The following is a 24,094-nucleotide window of genomic DNA, read 5'->3' on the forward strand; positions in this document are numbered from 1 at the left end:
CTTCATGTTCTTTTGTTTAATGTATCGTACAATCAAATGTGAGAAATGGTAGATTTGATGAAATTTATTTGTTTTGTAATTCTATCAATGCATGAAGAATGCTACAATACATTATAAAATATTTAATCAGTTATACAGTGAACTCATACTTTTATTAATGATAAATCCAGGATAGTTCATTTACAAATACAAATCGAAAGATAGTACAAAAAGAACTTCTGTATGTAAATGTGTTGTACATAAATTTTCAGTTTATTTTTAGAGAGCAGTTTGTCTTAAAGCATTCCTCCCTATGATGTCCGCTAGTGAGTCACGTGTCCTAACAGCCGTACACTTCTACTCTAAGACCCGGATGTCCTCCAGTGTGCCATGTCACAGGATTGAACCTAAGGAAACGGGCCTTGATCGGCTTGTCAAACATTTCCTTTTGAATCATATCGTAGTTAGAGCTGCCCTTAAGATTCTGAAATATAAAAAAAGATTTAAGCAATATTAAATCGTGACTGACAATGTAATGTAATCACCGTTAATGAATTTTAGTTATAACAGTTTTGATCTTGTTACAAATAATAAGTTTTTGGTATTCCAATTACCATTAACATAGTTTTTATAAGTCACATGTTTGTTTAGTCCATAGAGGTTTGAAATTGTATCCACAAATAAAAAATAATGCACATTCTAAATGAATAAGCCCCAACTGTAATAATGTATATGTATATTTATTTATATTATTTACTTATTGCCGAGCAGTTTTCATATTGGAAACCAAATTTAATTGCATTGTTAAATTAACAATGTTGTAAAACCCGCGTTTCAAAAATTTGCCAGAATTCAATGAAAAACTGCGTTTGGTGATAAATTTCCTGTGATTAGCGTGATTTTCTGTAAAATAACAGGAAGACCAAATCTTAACAACACTTTAGTTAGAACTCAAGATATTCCCGGCCTGTAATTGACGAAATAAGTACCGAATGTGTCCCCGGAGAGTCTTTTAACGATACGAGTGACCTCAAAAGTTATCTGTAAAATCTTGTTAAAACATGCTCTACATACAAATATAGTCATTCAATGAAATAATTGAAGTTTTATACATGTATTATAGGATATATAATGGGACGTACGTGATGTATTATAGCTTTAATAACAGTATTAATTGCGTTCATAACCTGTATGGAAATTATTTGCACTACAAGTCAGGCGAAAGTCAGACAAACTCTATACATTACGATATCTTAATAAACTTATAACAAAGTTGTAATATATACTTAAATTATCCCCCACACCATCACAATATAAATGAACGGTAATTAAAGCGGCCCTCAGCTTTTATTTTCTGTTGGAAAAAAACAATTCGGTGTTGTTTAAAACTAAGTATTTCAGTAATTTTATCTTGAAAAGGTGCATCATAATAATCACTGTTAAGCCTTCTTCAAAACAGCTCAAGAGAGTCATTTATAACGCGCCAGTGACGTTCGTTTCTAAAATCAGAAAGAGCGTGAAAAAGCATTGTCTCTTTTTAATATAGAATGCGGACAGGTGTATTACAGGTTTTTGAAATTTCCACCTTAATTCTTTGGATTTGACAATTATATGAAACGCTTTATCTAAATATATCCTATTGAGCCTCTAGAAAAGCTGAGGGCCACTTTAATATTTCAAAATCTTACTGTAGAACCGTTGGCAGTCGCGTACACAAATGTATTCCCATCCACACTGTACGTGACGGTGAACGATGAAATGTAATAGCTGGTGGAATGATATCCCTGTGTTGCCACTGCATACACTTCTCGTGATTCCCCTAAATCCACCTGAAAATACATGTGGTATGTAAATAACTTCTTGACCAGCTTAGGAAATCGAAAAATTACCATCGTAACTTGCTTTTCTAGGAGATAACTCTACATGTTTTATGCTCAGAGACCAGATAAAAAATAAAAGGAAAATCTGAAAATAGATCGATCAATAAGTTAAATTATGTTTGTGTAAGATTATTATGCGCAAATCATATGCACCCGTCGCCTAAATTTCTAAGGAATGCGCCTACACCGAAACTACATCCTAACAAAATGTTAATTTCCTCACACGCTATCTTATACTACCGTAAAGACAAAGCCAAAGCTTTCATCCGGTGGGGCTGAAATATTACTTGTACGATAGACGAAAAAAATGACATATGCATTGACACTTAAGTTATATTTCTACATGTTCACATTTTGTTGAAAATAAACTTCTTGATAGTAAATAGTGCATTTTATCAATAAAGATATAATCACTTGATTAAGAGAGAGAGGCGAGAAAAAGAAATGATATACAAATCATGTTGGGTTTTATCTTAAATTGTACATTAGCTTGCACAGCACGTAACTGATATAGTTACCTGGAGCCAAGAGTTGCTATCGTTGCCAACCCAGCCAGTTGACGATCCAAGTCTTCCGTCCCATGGATTATTTGACCCAAATGTTAGATGACCAGAAATCTGGGCGTCCGGTATCGTTTTTAGACTGTTGGATACTCCCAAAGCGTTCACGTCACAAACTGGTATAAAGATAATGGTAAGAATGCAGTATATTATAACTCTGTTACTACGGTGGCAGATTTATGTCTTCTTAATATATGAAAATGTCTTCATGTCGAAAAGACAAAGATCGAATTAATATAAAAATAAACAGTGAATGTGGCGTACTTTTGTGTTTTAGACGTTATGTCCCGAAAGCACGAAACGTGAAGTCATATGTATGTCAAAACACAGACATATTAAAAATGTCGAACTTAAGCCTTTTATTAGTCGTCCCTTTGCCTTAATGAGATGATATATCGAAGACTCCAAGAGATGAACAACAGTGATAAATCGGTTGATATCAGCAACCATACTTATACAAATATTTTACATGAAAATGATATATGTATATAAGTGTGTATTAAATATGCCCTTAAAAGGGTAACATAATTCATAATATATAAATCTATGTGGAACAACTCTATAGATTAATATATTCTAAATGACATTGTATGTAATATGCATGTATAATCCGAATTCTGCATTGCAACTTCCTGTACAAAATGTATTTTAATCTTATCTTTACATCATATACTTATAATTGGCGTTCTTTGACCTTAAACCATAACCTGTGTACTAAGTTATTCATACATCATTGTAAAAAGTATGTTCGCATAACTGAATGTTGTTTTACTTTTTTAACAGAAATATCATCGTAGTGTTACCTGTCTGACATTTATTTCCACCGTAACGTAAGGGACAAGAGCAGTTAAACTGGCCGAGATCATCTGTGCAAGTACCTCCGTTCATGCATGGGTTACTCAAACACTGATCTTTTTCTAAATAAATAAAACAGTCAGTGAGTGTATTTGCTGCCCTTTTTTAAGTTTAAATAAAGTATATGAAACAATTTTCACTCTGTCTTTATGAAAACTGTGACAAACGTCCTAAGACAAAAAATGGATGTTGGGCAAAATCGTATCCGAATATAGGAATAATATTGGCGTTCTTTATATTGCAATGATTATTTACTTACTTTTCATGACAGTTTTATTCTAAAATATTGATTTTGTCATATTGGCGTTGAGGGGAAATTTGTCACTAGTATCTGAATTAACATCAACCGAAATGCTTAACCTAATAAAAGATTAAGCCGTGGTAATGTTTATTGATTGATCATTATTCTTTCCTTAAAAATTCAACAATTAATAATAAACTTCTATTGTTATACAGATTGTACTTTACCTCTTATATCAATACTAAAAACTCCATCTGCATATTTGCCGTGGATATCAGTTGCCCGGATACCAAACGAGTACTCTGCATCGATGTCTGGTGCCCGGCCGCTGATTTCCCCAGTAGTCATATTGAGAACAGTGCCGGGAGGAAGATGACCGGAAATTAAGCTGTAAATAATACTACTTCCGTCAGGATCCTATAAAAATGAAGAAAACATGAGCGAGTGTTCATAAATCGGTATGAATGATAATGTTAAACACTAGTAACAAGACTTTTTACATATTTGTGAAGATAGCAATGATACTGACATAAAAATCTGACAAAAAATCTGATGAGTTATCATATATGAGGAAGAGTGTTGAATGATTCGAAAATATGTTTTGAAAAGCTGCATCCGGCTAGTATCATAAAAATAAAGTAGTCCGTCATAGCTGTTAAAGCAATGACATTGTCACAGTCCCATTATTTTTCAGCATACCTTATTACCTTATAATTATCACAAACTGGCCTTTTCGAAGTCTTTGTAATAAAGACCCTGAACTTTTAATGTAATGCAAAAGTTGGTCGTATAAATTTTTTTTAAAAATAATAAAAAAATCAAGATTTATTTTTTATTTCTAAAATGCTAGCGCTCTGTTTTTCAATCTCTGCCATAATCTTTCAAAGTCATCTTGCATTCACAATGTACCTTAAAGCTCCAGTGATAAGCCTTAAGATTTATATTAGATTATATAAATTACTAAAATAATAAAGTATATTGTACATTCGTTTACTTACCACGGCCTCAACGCTGACCTGTACATATTGGCCTGACAGAAATGTTCCTAGACTACCGTGTTGTGATCGCTTTGTCCAAATAGGAGGTAAACTTTTAACTTTCTGAAATAACATCAAACTTAGTCTTAAATATATGAACAGGTTTACACCCTAGTAGGATGAGAATTATTAAACGTAATTGTTGAAAGAATTTCTGCATTTTACTCTTGATATTGCATCTGGCTATGAGAAAAACCTTATTCATTCTAATAATTGTACATACACCAAACATAGTTCTCCAATATATAATTATACATGTAGTTTTAAAATGTCATAATACATTACCTCAATGAACTTTTTAAGGTCAGTTTTATTTATATATACTGTTCCACCAGCCCCCGGCTGAAGAAATACACTGCCGCCGGCACCAGCCTGTGTGACATTAAAAAAGAAATCAATGAATATGAGTCCACACTAAAATTATCATTGTAATCGAATGATATTTCTGCTGTTATTTATGTTCTCGTCAGTGAAGAAATAAATGTGTTGGTGATAGTTGTTGTTGTTGTTGTTGTTGTTGTTGTTGTTGTTGTTGTTGTTGTTGTTGTTGTTGTTGTTGTTGTTGTTGTTGTTGTTGTTGTTGTTGTTGTTGTTGTTGTTGTTGTTGTTGTTGTTGTTTATGATGATCATAATGTTGATGCTGATTATGATGACGATGATGATGACGATGATGATGATGATGGTAGACGATGGCGACGACGATGACGACGATGATGATTATGATGATGATGACAATGATGATGATTATAATGATGATTATGATGATGATGTTGATAATGATGATGATATCAACGACGACGACGTTAATTGTTGATCTCATTGATAAGATAAACTACCGACATACGAGTACATAAATTTGTAATATGAATAATTTCGAGGAAAAAAAACGAGAAATTAAAACTCAACGTTAATTGGATGATGATTTGACTATTTCACTATATTCTAAGACGATTTCCATTTTATATTCATTAATTATCACATTATCTTAGTGTCATCACAACAAGTTGATATTTCAACTTACCTCAAAGATAGCATCACCGTTTCTTTCCGCTGAAACATTCACGTTCGGGTAATCTACCTCCAGAAAACTGCAAAATATATAGATAATGAAAGTAGAACCTTTTTATCAAATTGTAATAGTTTTTACGACAATGTTTTACATACATACAAATAGATTAAAAAATTTAGTGTTACGCTACCTGGCTAAAGCAGACGATATTAGAGCGGCTAGAAGAATCACCGACTTCGCCATTTTTCCTCCACAAGAACAGATTTTTTTTTCAAATTTACTTCTATCAAAGCACTAACGCTACATTGTCCCAAATTTTTGACATATTGTCGCGTTGCTAAATTGTAGAAAATCGCACAAATAAGATGCAAGGGATCACTGATAATCCGACTGAAAATAAGTCAGGTGGGGGTCATCTCAAAATATCGTTCTTACATTTTGACTGTCTTCTGTCGGATATTTCGATGTAATTTTAAAATATATGTCTTTAATTTCATTATTATTATTTATTATCATTATTATTATTATTATTATTATTATTATTATTATTATTATTATTTATTATTATATATTATCATCATCATCATCATCATCATCATCATTATCATTATTATTCTCTTCTTCTTCTTCTTCTTCTTCTTCTTTCTTTTCTTCTTCTTCTTCTTCTTATTATTATTATTATTATTATTATTATTATAATTATTATTATTATATTATTATTATTATTATTATTATTATTATTATTATTATTATTATAATTATAAGTATTATTATTATAATTATGTTTATTATTATTTTAATTATTATTATTATTATACTATTTATTAAATCATTTTATGAAATAAATAAAAATATGCTAGTCGCATTAATACTACGAATGCGCATACTCAATGCATTCATAAGCTTTGCTTATTTTATTTTATTCTATGGGTTTTCATGGAGATATTATATTTCTGGGTTTGGTGCCATTATATCGAGAATTATATAAGCAGATAAAGCGATAACATAATAATATATTAAAATAAACACAAACAACGAAATTCGTCAATGTATGTATTATCTTGTACTGTTCAAAATTCATTCATACACCTTGTATGCGTTTAACTACCTTAAATAAACATAACTATTCTGTCCTATATTCTGCACTAATTTGTCAGCAGGTGTGTGAAACTGACTGATATTTTATGATAAAGTATCTATAATATTGACAAAAATCGGTTAAAATGATTTGTACCCATAACAACGACCTTGTTGGCCAAAAATGGTGTTAACTGGTATTCGGGTGTTTTCGTATATTTCCGTTATTTACCCGTTAAAACAAAATGGCAGCATTCAATAACCGTTTACATTTTTTGGTGCTTTCTTTCTGCTTCCTTTTTTCGTTCATTGCATGTGATAATGGTGGGTAAGTAAAATATTTAAACATTACATAAAAAAGTTAAATTTTATATACAATTATCTTTTATCTAAGTTTGTAGTTGATTGATTGCACGAGATTCATTCACGTATTATCTCATTTTCCTTCATTATCAAGTAATTATATTCACCAAAGCAATCACTTTACTGTTTTTTTGTTGTTGTTTTTTGTAGAAAATGTGAAAAAAGTAGGAAAAGGATGACAACATGAACATGTAACTTATTTTAATGGCAAATTCATCAATTCTGCCAATCTCATCATAATTCACAGCATGAAATGTTTCTCCTTAATGCGCTTGTCTCCGTAGTTATTTTATGTTGTTGTTGCTGCTGTTCTTGTCATTGTTTTGTAGCTGTTGCTGCTGTTGTTATTATTGTTGTTGTTGTTGTTGTTGTTTTCGTGTCGTTGTTGTTTGAAGTATTGTTGTTGTGATAGTGATTTTTTTGTGTTCTTGTTCTTGGTGTTTTTTATTCATTTTTCATTAAGCATATAAATGAAAATTATGTTGTTTTCTTTTCGTTCTAGAATTCTTCAAATTCATTACCCGAATATCTCGCTTGAGGCGGACACGGATGGAAATGTTACACTTCAAGTAATCAACAAAAGTTGCATATAATCTACATTATTTGTCACTATATGAGCTCATAACGATCATATTTCGTTTTTGCATAATTATCTCTTTTGAAGGGAGCTAAAGCGATAAGTAAAATAAAATAAAACAACAATTATAATACATAGGACCGGAATAATTTCACAGAGATATGATTTAAAAGTATTATCCAAAAGACTTTATGGAACAAAAAAAAACATACTTTGCCTGTCAATAAATTCAGAAAAAAATCTGTTGATGAATAATTCAAATGTACATTTTTTCAATGTCCTGTACTTTTCAACGTGTTTGCTTTATCAATTTGTTCTACTCGAGTAACTGAGATTTCAGAAACAATTTAATAGGCATGATGCTACATTGAATTTTGTTTTAGAAATACGATCCTGTTTTTGCGGGGTTTTAAACATTTTTACATTTATTTATTTGTGTTGTAGTCTGGAGCCGACGCCAGTGTGTATATAGTACCAGGTACCAACGGTGGCAGCGTTTACTTCGAAGGAGAAGATTTACTTCATCTGATTAAAGTAACATTTTTTTTCTGAATTTAAACGAAAGTCTTACAAAACTAATAGACACAATAAAGGTCATATCTTGACTTTACATTTTTACCGATGGAGACAAACCTTAGGTACCACTCTATGTATTGTTTTCAGGCCAAAAGCAGGATATTGAATTATAGATACACCTAAATTGCGTAAGCTAATGGACAACTCCCTCCCGTGAAATATGTCAAAGCCTCTGGCAGGATTGGATCACATCTGAACTAGATCAATGTTTAAAACAAAATAATCCAAATCAAATAGTTAGGACTTTATAGACAGATGATGTACACATATACTTTGATGACATCTTCGTTTACAAGCGCCAACATGATATTAATGAGTTTATTCTGTGCCCACTTTTTTAAATATATATTCATGTTGCATCCTTTTTTATTCTAATGTATCATAATTTGTTATCCATGTATTTATATATTTGATATTTCAGGTGATAAACGGTCTGCCACCTGTTTGGAAAGAGCATTCGGCGACAGGATTTTTCTATACAGCATTTGGAGGGGAAACAATGAACGTTAAACTTGAAGCGCTGGTAAAGTTTGTTAAATATTTTATGTCTGTAAAGCTTTAACTATAGTAATATCATGTAATATACTGTAAACAAATCAAAAACAGCACATTTTCGCCAAAATTCTTTCATTTATCAAATTTCAAAACAAAGTAGACCATTTTATTTTGTTACAATTCTGCAAATTTTGAGAACAAACTTGGCTATAGTTTTCACAAGTAACCAAGTTCACACTTTCTTTTTGCAACGGAGTATATTTTGCGCATGCGCCGCCCACTAAATCGGAAATGTACAAACATAGTTTCAATTTATGCACTTGGGTATGTTTTTTATGTACATGTAAATGTTTTACTGAATACAGACAGCTAAATACCTTTATGAAAATAGCTTTTTTACCTTCTATGCTAAGCCAATAACTGATTCAGATATATTCACAAGATTATCACACGCGTTAAAGGGTAAAAATAATCCGAACTCTTATTTTTACAAATTCTAGGATCCCGAGAATGGTAAAATGGAATACCGGGTTGTTGCAGGCACGATGCCGCCGGGGCTCCGAATTGATTCTAGCGGAAGTAGAATTATAGGTCAGGTTCCTGACGTAAACGCCATCTACAGTTTCACCGTAAGGGCAACTAACACGAACGACAAATATGCTGATGCGGTATTCAGAATGGAAATTATTGGTAATCAGATAAAAAATATTTCTGTTAAACATCAAAAGGTGTAGAAGAGTTGGCAAATGATAATTGTTGGAATTGATGTACATAAGTGATGTTATTTCCGTTTCCATGTAATTGGTCAATAATTCTAACCGATTCAAATGGATATTTTTCCGGACGAAGTCTTTTCTGACATCGGTTTAACTTCCTGTAAAATCTACAGCGAAAACTGAATATTAGATGCATTTCCATTGGTCATTTAGAAATTACTAACTGAAATCCGGGAATCTTTTTTGGCCATTCTTAAACAAGTATAAAAATAATCTAAAGAATCTTTCTGAAACGTATACACGTCCAATTATAAAATAATCTACAGTAGTACCGGAAACAAACTTTATTCTGCTTTAAAACTTTCTTCAATTCTCTGGTGACTATCTTATATCCAGAATATATTAAGCATTTCCCGAGATATAAATGACATTCTAAAATGACGAAACTACCAATAACGTCCACGATCCCGGATAAACATGTACATACTTATAGACATGCATGTAAAGCAGTTTTACCTCGCCCGAGTATGTTTTTGATACTTCTTGACATGTAATCTTCTTTTATTTAACTATTTAAAGAGATCTGAAAGTATATGTAGGTTGGTGACATGACAACAATGTACAAATCTCTTTACATGTTATCTATTCTTTCAGAGCGGAATCAGTGTATCCCATCAAGTCCATGTCAACATGGCGGCTTTTGTGTTGATACGATGGGTGAAACTCCATATGTTTGTAATTGCACGGAACAATACAGCGGTGTAAACTGTGAAATACGTACGTGTTTTATGCTGTATTTGGACAATTATAATATCAATTTTGAGTGCATTGTTGAAGAATAATGCACTGTTCGAGTTCAAATGCGCAGGAATATAATCACGAGAGATTAATAACAAAGCATTTGCATGTTTCCTCACATGACCTTAGTACTTACTAATTCGGTTTATGAAGCGGACTTGAAAATGATCTATATCAGCTGCAAGAACTTGTTTCACAATCGATTTTTTTTTCAATAATTGATTTAGTTGAAACATATTCTTAGCTTTATCGATTTTCTTCGAGTATCATTTTGCAGTACTAATGTTTTAGTCTCAATTTCCCATTTGAAAGGTTTCATTTTTTAGCTGTTTATCAAAATATTACGCATTTTTCAGCTTGTAAAACAAACAGCCTTGGTGTCAAAAATGCCTCTGTTATACCAGAAGCAATGATGTCTGCATTTCTCACGCGGGAAAACTACACTGCAGCCGACGGTCGCTTAGATAGCTCGGGTGGGAGCGGTAAAGGTTGGTGTGGTTCGAATGCAAACTCGTGGCTTCAAATAGACCTTGGTACGTATTCTCTTTTAATATATTTTGCGTAAAAGGCAATCGTTAGTTTTTAATTTTTGTTGTTGGCGACTGTGTTTTTGTTATTTCTGTTTCTGTTGTTGTTGTTGTTGTTGTTGTTACAGTTTTTGTTGATGATGATGATAGTGATGATGATAATATTGTTATTGGTGGTGATGCTGATGTTGACTTTGGTGTTGTTGTTTTTAAACCTTTTTAAAAATAACTTAGTCTTCTTTTAACTGTTTAATCATGTCTAAAATTAGAAAACTCCTTCAATGTGTTTGCAGGAAGACTTGCACGTGTATTTGGCGCCATCTCTCAAAGTTACAGTAGCACATATTACACGGGCAGCTATCAGATGACTTACAGTACAGATGGTACAACATTTAATGACGTACTAGGCAACAATGGTACTTCACTGGTAAGTTATCTCTTGTCAGAATAATGTAATGTTGTTTTTTTTACTCGTTGCCCAATCTATTTGCTTTTATCCTAAACTTATTATTTTTATCTTGATTGTACGTATATAAGTTAACAAACAACCGTTTGAAATGCGGTCGAATGGTTTTATGAATTATTTGATTAAAATTGAAAATAGATCATAAATTTGATACCGCTTTTTGTTTAGATAGATAAATATCTATAAAAACACGATCGAAATTTAAGAAATTGCAATATGACATGTTTATTAATTTGTTTTTGTCTATATAACTTAGCTCTTATTCAGTCTGAAATTTTTACTGAAGTATTGTATCTTATGTTGCAGGTACTTAATGGTACTTCAAGTTCGTCACACGCCGTATCTAAATTACCGGATCCAATTACAGCACGGTTTGTACGGTTTCATCCCGTGAGTTACAGCTCTAGCCACTACCCGTGCTTGAGAGTGGACCTCAACGGATGTTACGTAGACACTGACAACAACCCGTAGATGACTTACTATTGTGTAACCATGATAACCCCTAAATGCAGTCACCTTTTCAATCCCTAAATTCTTTGATGATTGTAACAGTGGACATGATTTTAAACATTTTTGTTTTTATAAGATACCTAGTTCTATTAACTGAGTAAAGCTTCACTTAATCGAAATAATTCTGACATTAAATTAAATAAAAAAGAAAGAATTACACTTATGTTCCTAGATACACTTTTCTTTTCTACTAATATGACATGTGCATTTAAACAATTTTTATCTCTCTTTACATGTTCTTTTATTTCAACGCATCAAAAATCTGTGTTACTCTGATATTAAATTTTCATGGCGTCGTGCTAAAAACATGATTTTTTTTCACATGCAAATTTATCACCTAATCAATTACGATGAAGTTCATTAGCTGAGAAAGTCAATTAGTTTTAAGATTCTTTTGAAGTATTTTATTGCAAAAAAAGTGTGCACATGTTGGAAATGTATGTCAATTGAAGATTTCAGTCTCCAAAATAAAAACTTTTTTGAAAAATATTTAATTGTGACAATTTATTTACTAGTATCTGTATAATATACATATATTAAAGAAAGGTTTTTATGTGTCATAAAAACGTTTGCGAATAGCAAATGAAGCAACCCTTAGCCTGCTGGAACTTAGAGTACAAACAGTAAATAGCAAGGTATGTAGCCTTTAGCGGGAGTTTAAAGCCAGGCCAGCCTGGACATCCGTGAAGTCTGGCCTTACTTTATACTGATAGCTGATGACTTTGATACTCCCAACATTGATAATGGATAGTTCCAAAAATTGATGCAAGTCAAGTCCTTTAAAGACACTCAGCAAAAAGTTAATTGTTGAAGAGTTGATAATCAATACAACCTCTAAAAAGCATCTTGTGATAAACTGTTGATCTATAAAATATATTTGTTTGAAAGAATTGATACAATTGTTACAAAGAGTCCATTACTATATAACATACAGGCAACCAAAAAACATAAGGCTCTTCAGTTTAGTCCTTCATGTACATATATCTTCTAGTAAGTGATAGATACACGAAACACTACGGTTTAAAGTAGACATCCAGTCTGTTTATGAATTTAGTCATTCTGAAAAAAAGACAATATCCAAACATCAATCAAAGCCATATTAATTGTTTCAATATGCAACCGTTTCAAAATCTTCTTATTACAAAGTTTTAGAAATATTTATTGTCAATATTTAAAATCCTTGGCTTCTTACAAACTATGTCACTTGGCATATTTCTTTTAAAATGAAATAGACCAAGTGTTAATGATATCACTGCATGAGATCCCACGACAATTTTGGGTTTTTAACCTATTTATACCTAATTGCTGCTTGCCACCACGAGCCTCATTTTTACCACAGGCAAATAGAATTGCGACGCTACCGGTAACGGAATTGAGGCAGTATTTTTACCAATTTAAATTCAGTGATTTTATTCTAAACATGCGTCCAGAATTTGAAAAAAATATTTTTTTATATATTTTAGGAAAACGACTTCTAAACTGTAAATACACGCACATAATTAAAGTTTCGTAATATATACTTTATCATATTCACGTGCCGTTTTACCATACCGTAAAAACGATATTGCACGACGGTATATATATTTTTAAATGAAAATATTTGCGTAACAAAGCGTACAGAGCAGAACACATATTGTATTTCAGACTTATTTAGAATATATCGTAATGTAAAATGGCACATGTCACGTGATCGTGATAACACAAAATCGATATTATACATATGATTAGGTATGAGGAAATATATTTGTTTAAGTTATTAGATAATATATTCTAAAAAAAGAAAGTAATAGAAAGCATACTTGCCATCTCACAGGATATTGCATCTATACCACATTTTGTGAAATAAAATGTAAAGAAATAAAATCCCTAAAGAGAGTCCAAAACAGCACAATTGGAAATGTTGTGGACTCGGTTTGATTGAGCCTGTTCATGGATGATACCGGAAAGTGCATGTTACCGTCACCTCATGAGCATAGGCTTAACATGAAATGGTAAAATGTTGAAACATCCGCTAAATGCTAGCGTTATATTATAAGCACATCAATGAAATTAGCGTAAAGTTTCTGTAATAAAATGTAACAAATTCTTTGAATAATAGTTAATTTTCGCTAATTTTCACATCCCTGGAAACAAAATTGTAAAAGTAATTTTATTACAGTACACTTCAATACATGGGGATCATTTCGTGTTTCAAACAGCGTCATCCATTATTGTATAATCAATCTATTGTTGTATTATGATGTAAAGGTGTTCATTGTTTTAAACAAGATTCTATGTAGATGTAATCTATACGTCTCAAGGACATTAAATAAAATTACTGGAAGTTTTAATTAAATTATTTCAAGAAATGTTGCCTCGTATATTGATTAAGTAAGACACATCTATTGCTCATCAAAACCTGACAAGATCACCTGCATAATGTATTACTAGTAATCCAATTCGTTAGACGTTTATAACAAGCTCGCGAAAAGCAGTAAAATGAAACAACCTGATGAACACGGAAGAGTTGTAAAATTTGAAATAATGTGGTTATAACAAGTGTAATGTTATTTATATAATACCTTGTTACCACAGTTTTAGAGTTGCCTGTCAATCCGTTTTAGATGTGTTTGAAATAAATAGAAGTTCATTCTTGTTTCGTTTTAGTTCTTAAATTCTTTGTCAATGTTATTTATCCGCTGAAACTTTAAAAGTTTGTAAATGTTGTCGGTTCGTTTTCTGTCCGTCGTTTCAACCTTCCGTTATACCGTATGCACATGTACTCGTATTGAGACTTTTTATCAAATATTGGTGTCATGTAGAAACAGAGTCGACGTCTGTGCCAGTGTTTTCAGTATTTTTATTGTTTGTGTAAGATATTATTTCAAGTCTGTACTTTTTTGTTTACCATATAACCTGTAAAGTCTTTGTATAGCAAATAATATAATGCGTAATATTCGCTTTATTATCTTATAACATGAACATTTAGACTGCATTGTCTCTTTTTTGTGTCGTGTTTTGTTTATGTCGCTCCATTGTTTAGACCTTTTAAATTGTCGTACATTTTATCTATTACTCAATATTTGTACAAAGTTGAAGAATTACTTCTGACAAGTTGCACCATTAACCTAGATTTTATGGAACGCTCCATACCACAAACCTTCAAGCCTCTATACTTTGAATGATTAAGTCAAAGAATCGTCCGAGCGTTCGGTGTAACTGCAGTTATATAGTTATTTGAATTACAGATGTGTATTGTAATGAACGTTTGCCGCAAAAATAACTTATACGATATGTAAGTGCACATCTGAATGTGCAAAATTTGGACAGAAAAAAATGTGCCTGTAATGTTTGGTATATTACCCTGTAAATACAGTTAAAGAGAAGCTTGTTAATCATTACTAGTTTCACTAGAATGCATTAGATTTCATTTGCATTTTTTCATTTGTGTGTGTGTGTGTGTGTGTGTGTGTATGTGTGTGTGTTCGTGCGTTGGTGTGTGTGCGTGCGCGTGCGCGTGCGTGTGCGCGTGTGCGTGTGCGTGTGTGTTGTCAACATCAATGAAACATTTGAAAACTATAACGTTTGTCTTATTTTATTTTATTTCTCAATGGATTGCCTTCATACTTGGGCACAGCAGCCCTTTGGACAAAACTTTCAAGATGACTAGGTTAAACTTAACCTTAACACAAAAATGACTTTGATATAAAAGGTCAGGGTTTTAACTTCTGCTTGATTATAGGAACACATATAACTTTGATATTTTGAAATTTTTTGTTCTTATCATCTATTTTGACTAGAAATATGTTGTAAACACAATGAAAACTTTGAAAACTTTAAAAAAATTCATTATCCTTCATGTACAGACTCACTGCAATTTTCATATAAGTTTGCTGTTTTTAATGCTTCCGAGGGATCACTTTTTTACCAGATATTTAACGTTGGTCATATTTTATTGTATTTCTCAATGGATTGTCTTCATACTTGGACACAACAATGTTTAAAGAAAATCAAACTACCTTTTACTCTGACTAGTAAATTACCTTGACCTGGAATATCAAATTATTGAATTTTGCAATAGTTTTGCAATACCTGTCATAACGTTGTTATTTATTAATGAATTAACTTCACTCTTGGTGACAATAAAATTTAAAAAAAAATCTTTTAAAAGACTGAACTAAACTTGACCTTGAATTTGATCTACCTTGACCACGAAGATCAAACTACTGTAATTTCACAGCTTATCGTATGCTCATGACTGAAAGATATCATCATTTCTTTAAAGGTTTAAGAAAAAACAACTTCTCAAGAACACTTACAACTTACAAGGATAGAATAGTGGACGTATCGTATTGTTTCTCTTTTTTTCAGTTTTGTTACGGTTAGATTTAGTTGAATACAGTATTTGTTCGATTATAGATTTTTTGAGTATACTTTGTTTTTCAGTTTATTCGTATGTACCAGTTCACTACTCGCATTTGAGAAATCCCGGAGAAGTCCAAGTCTGATATTGACAATTAGAAAAAAGAAAACCAATTTTAAACAAACGATTAAGCCGCCCAATGAATTGACGTCAACATACTACAAAATCTAAGACACTGTAAATGTCGTCGTGTGGTAAACTGACGTTAATTTCAAACATTTATAACGTATTAACCTATATAGACATACATACTACACTTTTTATCATTATCAAACCCCGCTGTGTAAGAGATAAACAACTCATGACAGTTTTAATTAAAGTGTTCTTAAATATGTCACATTACCAGGCAGATGGGTCGAATTGATACATGTACATGTATTGCTAATTAAACACAGAAAGAAGTCTTATAAATTTTTCAGACAAACTCTCCTTGTAGCCTGAAGTTATCGTTTACATGTGTCAACCTATGGGTTCAAAAGAAACCTGTTAATTTCTTACTTAACTGTATATCCGATCAAGACAAAATATATTGTCAACGTATACTTACATCTATTTAAATCAGTCTAGCCGAGAACACAACCACTGGGAAATAAACGTACATAAGTTTAAATATATTGACAGATATATAGTATACTTGCTAATTCGCGAGAACATTATACAACTCGAATCGGAGAGGGCGGTGTATGGAGAAAATGTCATTTAATTAGTTATGTATTACTTGATTTGGTCATATCGTTAGATTAATTCGACCATCTAACATGGTAACTTCTTTACCATATCATAGATGTGACTTTGTTCATATGCAAGACCTATTGTTTCTTCATTTTTTGTAAATTTTCAACTGTATAATAGAATAATTATTTAGTCTTTACAAAAATCCATTTATATATCGATATGACAATTGATCATTTTAGCAGCTTTGAAAAACAATCCTCTAACAAATTGTCACAAGAAGATAAACCATGATACATGTGGTAATTATGCTCAAGCCCATACTACTTAAAGGTCGTTGACCAGACGTTTGATAGGAGTCGAGGAGTAATTTAAATGTCTAGAATAAAGCGTGAAGTTCTCTTTAATGCAATGTCCTTTAAATTTTAGCAGTACAAAATACTGAGCCATCGCTAATTTTCATATCCCTAGAGACAAAATTGTAAAAAAAATTATTACAATATTTCAGTGCATGGCGACCCATTCGTGTTTCAAACTACGTCATCCATTATTCAATTGTGCAAACAATATATTGTTGTATTATAATGTAAATGTGTTTATTGTTTTAAGCAATATCCATAAACAAACTCTATGTAGATGTAATCAATATGTCTCAAGGACATTTAACAAAATTACTGGAAGTTTTAATTAAATTATTGGAAGAAATGTCGCCTATTATTGCTTAAGTATCACACATCTGTTGCTCAACAAAACCTGGCGAGCTGTCACCTGCATAATGTTTGACTAGTAATCCATTTCATTTGAGTTTTATAACAAGCTCTTGAAAAGCAGTAAAATAAAACAACCTGATGAACGTAAAATTTGAAATAATAGGGTTGTAACAAGTGTAATGTTTTAAATATGTCTCTTTGACCACATTTCTAGAGATGCCTGTCAATCCGTTTCAAGTTTTATCTTGTATCGTTTTAGTGTTTAAAATTCTTTGTCAGTGGTATTTATCCGCTGAAAATATGTTTTTTTGAAAGTTTGTAAATGTTGTCGGTTCGTTTTCTGTCCGTCGTTTCTAATTTTCCGTTGTACCGTATTCATGTGTTTTAGAGTTTCTTCAAATATTGTTTTCATATAGAACTAGAGTCGAAGTCTTTTCAAGTGTTTTCAGTGTTCGTAAAATATATTATTTCAAGGGTGAACTTATTTTTTACGTACCATATAACCTGTAAAATCTCAAGCAAACATCATAAAACGTAATATTCGCTTTATCATGTTATAACATGAACATCTACACTACATTCTCTTTTTTGTGTCGTGTTGTTGTTATTTTTATTGCATCACTATAATGCTTTAATATCAGATGTCAACGGCGTCTTACTTAAAACGAGAGAGCAAGCATTTTTTTCTAATAAAATTTTATCACCCAATCATTTCTCCTGCGAAAATTAAGTTGAAGTACATTTGCTAATAAAGTCAATTAGTTTGCATTCTTTTGCAAGTGTTTTAATGAAACATTTATTCATCTTGTAATTGTTTGATTCCGGCAGATTTCAGTCACCAAAGGAAAACCTTTTGTTTCATCAAAGGAACGGAGTAACAATTATGTGATAGTACTCGTAAGTTTGATAAAGATTCAGAGAGATGAAGACAAATCCGATTTCTTACTCATTTATTTTTTTTTGACAAAAGTGTATGTATGTATGTATGTATGTATGTATGTATGTATGTATGTATGTATGTAATGTATGTATGTATGTATGTATGTCAAGGAAATGTTAGCGAAGAAAAGAGTAGACTAAAATTGATGAATATACTGATACGAGTTTTGCTCTATTATTCCTGCAGGCATGTAAAATGAATCATAACAGGAATTTTTTATGTATATCATAGTTTGTGATATTACGATTCAAGGTAGATTCCTAGTCTGACTATATTCAATCGACGTTTGATTACTCATTCTGATAAATTAAAACGATTTGCAATATGCAACAACAATTAAAAGTATAGAAGTTGCTATGTTAAAATCTTCTCAAATGAAGTTTGTGAAATATTTCATTGTTTTATTTCTGCTGACAATATTTGAAATCTTTTGGGTTTCTTTTGTGACATTCTGTTACGTGGCTTAGTTTGTTTGTTTGTTTGTTTGTTTTGGGTTTTACGTCACATCGACACAGTATAGGTCATATCGCGACGTTCCAGCTTTACTGGTGGAGGAAGACCTCAGGTGCCCTTCCGTGCATTATTTCAGGCACGAACGGGCACCTGAGTAGAACCACCGACGTTCCGTAAGGTAGCTGGATAGCTTCCTAACATGAAAGAATCCAAAGTCCCTGTCGGGATTCGAACCCACAGCGGTGAGGGGCAAGTGATTTGAAGTCAACGACCTTAACCACTCGGCCACGGACGACGTGGCTTAGTTAAAAAAAGTAGACCAAGTGTTAATGATATCACTGTATGAGTTCCCACGACAATTTTGAGACCTTTCACCTAATTATACCTAATTGCTGCTGCATGCCACCACACGCCTCATTTGTACCACAGGCAAATAGAATTGTGACGCTACCGGTAACGGAATTGAGCGCGCATCTTTACAAATTAAAATTCCGTGATTTTATTCTAAACATGCTTTTATTTCTGAAGAAAAGATAAAAAAAATAATGAATTCTAGTGGCTGTAAGAAAGTGAATCCTGAAATAAAGGTTATTAAAAGTTGTCATAAAACATATTTTTAATGCTGATTGACAGGTTATGTTCATAAATAAACTTTATCCCAACCCCCTTTATTGGTTCAGGATATCCATTTACGTTTTTCTAACAACAAGTATGCAAACACTTTATAAAATGGGTACAAAATTCGACTCGTGACCCCGCCCCCTTCCTTGAAATTAACAAATTGTATATCCCCGTTTGGAATATGCCACACCCTCTGTCGAAATTTTGAGACCAACTTTGGTTATAAAAATCTTGGACGTGCGCCAGAATTCTCCTACATTTATTTTTATATTTTACATTCAAAATCTCGGTATTGTTTTGACCTAACATTATAATACATTATTTTTTTATCTATTATTTAATATTTATACAGTTGAAAAATATCTTCTGACACATTGGATCATAATACATGCCATTGTACACTTCACACCACTAATAATCAAATCTTTTGCTTAGCTCTATCTTTTGTAAGCAGAGCAGAATGTTTAGTGAGAGCCTTCCGGGCGTTCGGTGTAAATACAGTAATATTTGACATATTTGACATTCAAGGTTAAGTTTTTAAATTTTATTTAGTTATTTTGGTTCAATTGTTTATAACTTTGTTATTTTTAAATGTCTTTATACTTGTACATAACAATGTTTATGACCTTCAAGGAAATCCAACAACCCTTAACTGTGACCAGTAAAGTACATGGAGGAACAGCGTTGAAAAATGTCCTCTGACAAAGTGTCTCATGGAGAAAAACCACAGTAGTATAGACCCTTTCATTTAAGCGATAACAGTCAGTGAAGAGTTACTTCCCTTACCGGATGTGACGTAAATGGGGGATAAAACTATGCATGCCGCATAGAAAGTTAGCTTATTGAAAAGTTAAATGCGTAAATACTGGTCGTTCAATTATGATGATAACTTGTAAAAATTTACGCATGCATACATATATTCAATATCCAGATAATAGAAAAAAATACAAAAGCAAAGATTGAGATTAATTCTCGCTACCATGGATTTATAAATCCGTGTCGCTAGCCTACAAAATGAAACAGCGAAATTTCGAAGTGAATATATTAATTAGATCTAGATTTTCTCAAATGCTAGGATAAAATTCTAGTAACTAAATCAAATTTAAATATTTTATAAACACACATACACACTGAAATTGCCTCTTATAAATTTAAATGGCCATTTTCTAGTTTTCTGTTTTATTTTCTGTCATTTAGAAAATTCCGGCGTATTTGTGACAAACCTGAAAATAAGATTGCCAATGTATTTTAATGATTGTTTTACAAGCTTTAATAGAACAATAACCGAATGCATTATGTTAATACTTACTGATTCTTTTTCATTATGCCGTATAAAAAATATTTCAAAGAACCAGTGAAGGATATAATTTTATAAATATTCCGGAAAGAAAGAAAACCATATGGCATTGACTTTTATAATTTTAGATTCGCAACAGACGATAATAAGATAATTTTGATATTAAAAATCTATTCTTTAAAGACCTTTTCCCCAGGAACGTATTTCATAAATAAATAGATGTGTATATACCCACTTGGCCGTAACATATTAATTAACAGGGTACATATGATGTATATGGCTGTGATATCATAAATCACCAGGGTGCATTTTTAGAGTTATAACATTACATCAGATTACGTCACTGTTGTTAGTTGTCAGAATAATTATGGTCCGAATTTTGTTATGGATCATCCTAGGGACTTTATTGGTAATGCCTTACTGATTTGATACTCGATCCAGAGTCCTACCAACTGGCACAGTCAAAAATACGTAAAATTATAATTCAGTTTAGTAACGAATTTCTGTGGACGTGTTTCACAACTTGATTTTGTTGTTTTTTGTGAATTTTTTTTAAATATTTGATAAGCAGAGTATGAATTAAAAGTATCAAGTGAAAATATTACTTTACCAGCTTAAATATATTGGTGTGATGTACGATTTTTTGAGAGTGCATTTTTTGCCGACACAAATAGTATACAGTCATGTACATTCAAAAGAATTTTTACTTTTTATGCCTTTACATTTTTTTTGAAATTATATAGATTTATATTGTTTTATTTTCTTTGTCTTAGTAATGCTTAAATCAAAATGATTTTTAATAAACCAGTATCTTGCAATTAATTATTACGCAGCCGTTTTTTGAAACTACAGAATCCTTACATTTTTTAAACTCAAAATTTCTTTTTGGTATTGTATATTAGGTATATTAGCAGAGACATAGATACATTATTTATATCTCTGGTATTAGCAAGTTAGTACGATTTAACTACCCGGTAAATTTTTCATTATGAAGAATCTAACGAAAATGGTAATCATGATCAGTTACCCAGCAGCAATATGGTCTACTATTAAAACAAATCGTTAACCATTTTATATAGTAAACATATTTATTCATTTCACCATCCTTTTTAGGTAATATCTTATTCAATTACACAAAATTTTCGCAATTTCAATCTGCCAATTTTAAAAGAGAGAGGATTAAGATCTTTATATCCCTCTATTCTTGTACTTAATCGTATCGGCATTGTCCACCGTATCCCCCAATGACGTCATCCAAGGGCGACAACTTGAATACGGTCTTAAATGAAAGGGTCTATATTGTATGCTCCGACCGACATTTCCTCAAGGCCGTTGACCAAAACTTAGTAAGGACTCGAGAAGTAATTAAATTGTCTAGAATTTAGCAAAGTTCTCTATAATAAAAGTTAACAGGTTCTTTGAATTATAGCAGTTCATAGAACTGAGCCCTCGCAAATTGTCACATTCCCTTGCAACAAAATTTTTTAAAGTATTTTTATTACAGTACACTTGGATACATGTAGATCCATGCATGTTTCTAACTACGTCATCTATTATTCAATTGTGCGAACAATCTATTGTTGTAGTATAATGTAAATGTGTTTATTGTTTTAAACAAGATCTATAAACAAACTGTATGTAGATGTAATCAATATGTCTCAAAGACATTAAACAAATTACTGGGAAGTTTTAATTAAATTGTTCGAAGAAATGTCGCCTCGTATTGTTTAAGTAAGACACATCTATTGCTCATCAAAACCTGGCAAGATCACCTGCATAATGTATTACTAGTAATCCATTTCGCTAGAGTTTTGAACAGGCTCGTGAAAAGCAGTAAATTAAAACAAACTGATGAACACAGAAGCGATGTAAAATTTGAAATAATGTGGTTATAACAAGTGTAATATATTATATAATACCTTGTTACCACAGTTTTAGAGATGCTTGTCAATCAGTGTTTTATGTGTTCGAAATATATTGAAGTCCATTCTTGCTTCGTTTTAGTGTTTAAATTCTTTGTCAATGGTATTAATCCGCTGAAAATGCTTTTGAAAGTTTGTAAAAGTTGTCGGTTCGTTTTATGTCCGCCGTTTTTAACCCTCCGTTGTACCGTATTCAATTTTTTCAGATTTTCTTTAAATATTGGTTTCATTTCTTTTCAGTGTTTTTAGTGTTTGTGTCACATGTTACTTCAAGTGTGTACTAATCTAATTTTAATATAACATGTAACCTGTAAAATCTCTGCCAAGCAAATATCAAAAAGCGTAATATTCACTTTATAATGTTATAACATGAACATTTACACTTCATTCTTCTCTTTTCGTGTGGTGTTGTTGCTGTTTTTATTGCGTCACTTAAAGAAATATATAATGCTTAAATATATCATGTCCATGGCGTCTTACTAAAAAGATAGCATACATTTTTTTCTTATACAATTTTATCACCCAATCACAATTTTATCACCCAATCATTTCTCCTGCGTAAATTAAGTTGAAGTACATTTGATAATAAAGTCAATTTGTTTGCATTCTTTTGCAAGTGTTTAATGAAAAACATTTGTTCCAGTTAGAAATGTTTTTACAGTTTTTTCTTATTATTTTATTTTATTGAAGGAATGGGGTTATAATTATGTGACGGTAGGTATGATAAAGATTCAGAAATGAAAATTCTTATTCCTTATTCATCTAAATATTTGTCAAAAGTGTCTATATATGTAGGTATGTCAAGAAAATGTCAGCAAAGAGAAGAGTAAAGACTAAAATTGATGAATAAACTGATAGGAATTTGCTTTTTGTTCCTGCATACACGTAAAATGAACCTTGCAAGCTAAGTTTTTCATGTATATCTTAGTCTGATATATTATGGTTCAAAGAAGATATTCAATCGACTTCTGATAACTCATTCAAATTAAAACGATTTGCAATATGCAAACAACAATTAAAACCGAGGAGTTTACAATTTGCAACTATGTTAAAATCCCCTCTTATGAAGTTTTTTACTGTAAATTTGTGCATTATTTCAATATTATATTTCAGCCCTCAATATTTGAAATCTTTTAAGGTCAATGGAAGTGTTAATGATATCACTATTTGAGATCCCACGACAATTTTGAGCCTTTAACCTTATTATATCTAATTGCTTCTTGCCACCACGAGCCTCATTTGCACCACAGGCAAATAGAATCACTTGCCCCTCACCTCTGTGGGTTCGAATCCCGACAGGGACTTTGGATTCTTTCATGTGAGGAAGCTATCCAGCTAGCTTACGGAACGTCGGTGGTTCTACTCAGGTACCCGTTCGTGCCTGAAATAATGCACGGAAGGGCACCTGAGG

At 31.7% G+C, this 24,094-nt stretch overlaps 2 protein-coding genes across 2 annotated transcripts; one reads left to right on the top strand and one right to left on the bottom strand.

Moving 5' to 3' along the window:
- Positions 1-49: 49 nt before the first annotated feature.
- Positions 50-5,913, bottom strand: LOC132722800 (lactadherin-like). Its single transcript, XM_060707363.1, has 9 exons — positions 5,752-5,913; positions 5,574-5,640; positions 4,838-4,924; positions 4,514-4,615; positions 3,743-3,932; positions 3,223-3,336; positions 2,378-2,535; positions 1,668-1,808; positions 50-463 (listed from the first exon to the last, which is right to left on the bottom strand). Exons 1-9 carry the CDS (start codon positions 5,802-5,804, stop codon positions 320-322), a joined length of 1,056 nt encoding a protein of 351 aa, XP_060563346.1. The 5' UTR covers positions 5,805-5,913; the 3' UTR covers positions 50-319.
- Positions 5,914-6,823: 910 nt separating this feature from the next.
- Positions 6,824-12,155, top strand: LOC132722787 (lactadherin-like). Its single transcript, XM_060707349.1, has 9 exons — positions 6,824-6,966; positions 7,504-7,570; positions 8,023-8,112; positions 8,576-8,677; positions 9,150-9,339; positions 10,020-10,142; positions 10,520-10,696; positions 10,984-11,117; positions 11,463-12,155. Exons 1-9 carry the CDS (start codon positions 6,884-6,886, stop codon positions 11,625-11,627), a joined length of 1,131 nt encoding a protein of 376 aa, XP_060563332.1. The 5' UTR covers positions 6,824-6,883; the 3' UTR covers positions 11,628-12,155.
- The last annotated feature ends 11,939 nt before the right edge of the window (positions 12,156-24,094 follow it).

The sequence above is a fragment of the Ruditapes philippinarum genome, unplaced genomic scaffold (assembly GCF_026571515.1).
Source record: "Ruditapes philippinarum isolate M1 unplaced genomic scaffold, ASM2657151v2 ctg738_1_1_1_1, whole genome shotgun sequence".
NCBI lineage: Eukaryota > Metazoa > Mollusca > Bivalvia > Venerida > Veneridae > Ruditapes > Ruditapes philippinarum.

Coding starts and splice junctions, on each gene's coding strand:
- LOC132722800 (XM_060707363.1), bottom strand. CDS start 5,804: ATGGCGAAGTCGGTGATTCTTCTAGCCGCTCTAATATCGTCTGCTTTA. Junction 3,337..3,742: donor TTTTAGTATTGATATAAGAG/GTAAAGTACAAT, acceptor TTATTTATTTAG/AAAAAGATCAGTGTTTGAGT. Junction 1,809..2,377: donor ATAGCAACTCTTGGCTCCAG/GTAACTATATCA, acceptor ATGTATTTTCAG/GTGGATTTAGGGGAATCACG.
- LOC132722787 (XM_060707349.1), top strand. CDS start 6,884: ATGGCAGCATTCAATAACCGTTTACATTTTTTGGTGCTTTCTTTCTGC. Junction 7,571..8,022: donor ATGGAAATGTTACACTTCAA/GTAATCAACAAA, acceptor TTTGTGTTGTAG/TCTGGAGCCGACGCCAGTGT. Junction 8,678..9,149: donor ACGTTAAACTTGAAGCGCTG/GTAAAGTTTGTT, acceptor TACAAATTCTAG/GATCCCGAGAATGGTAAAAT.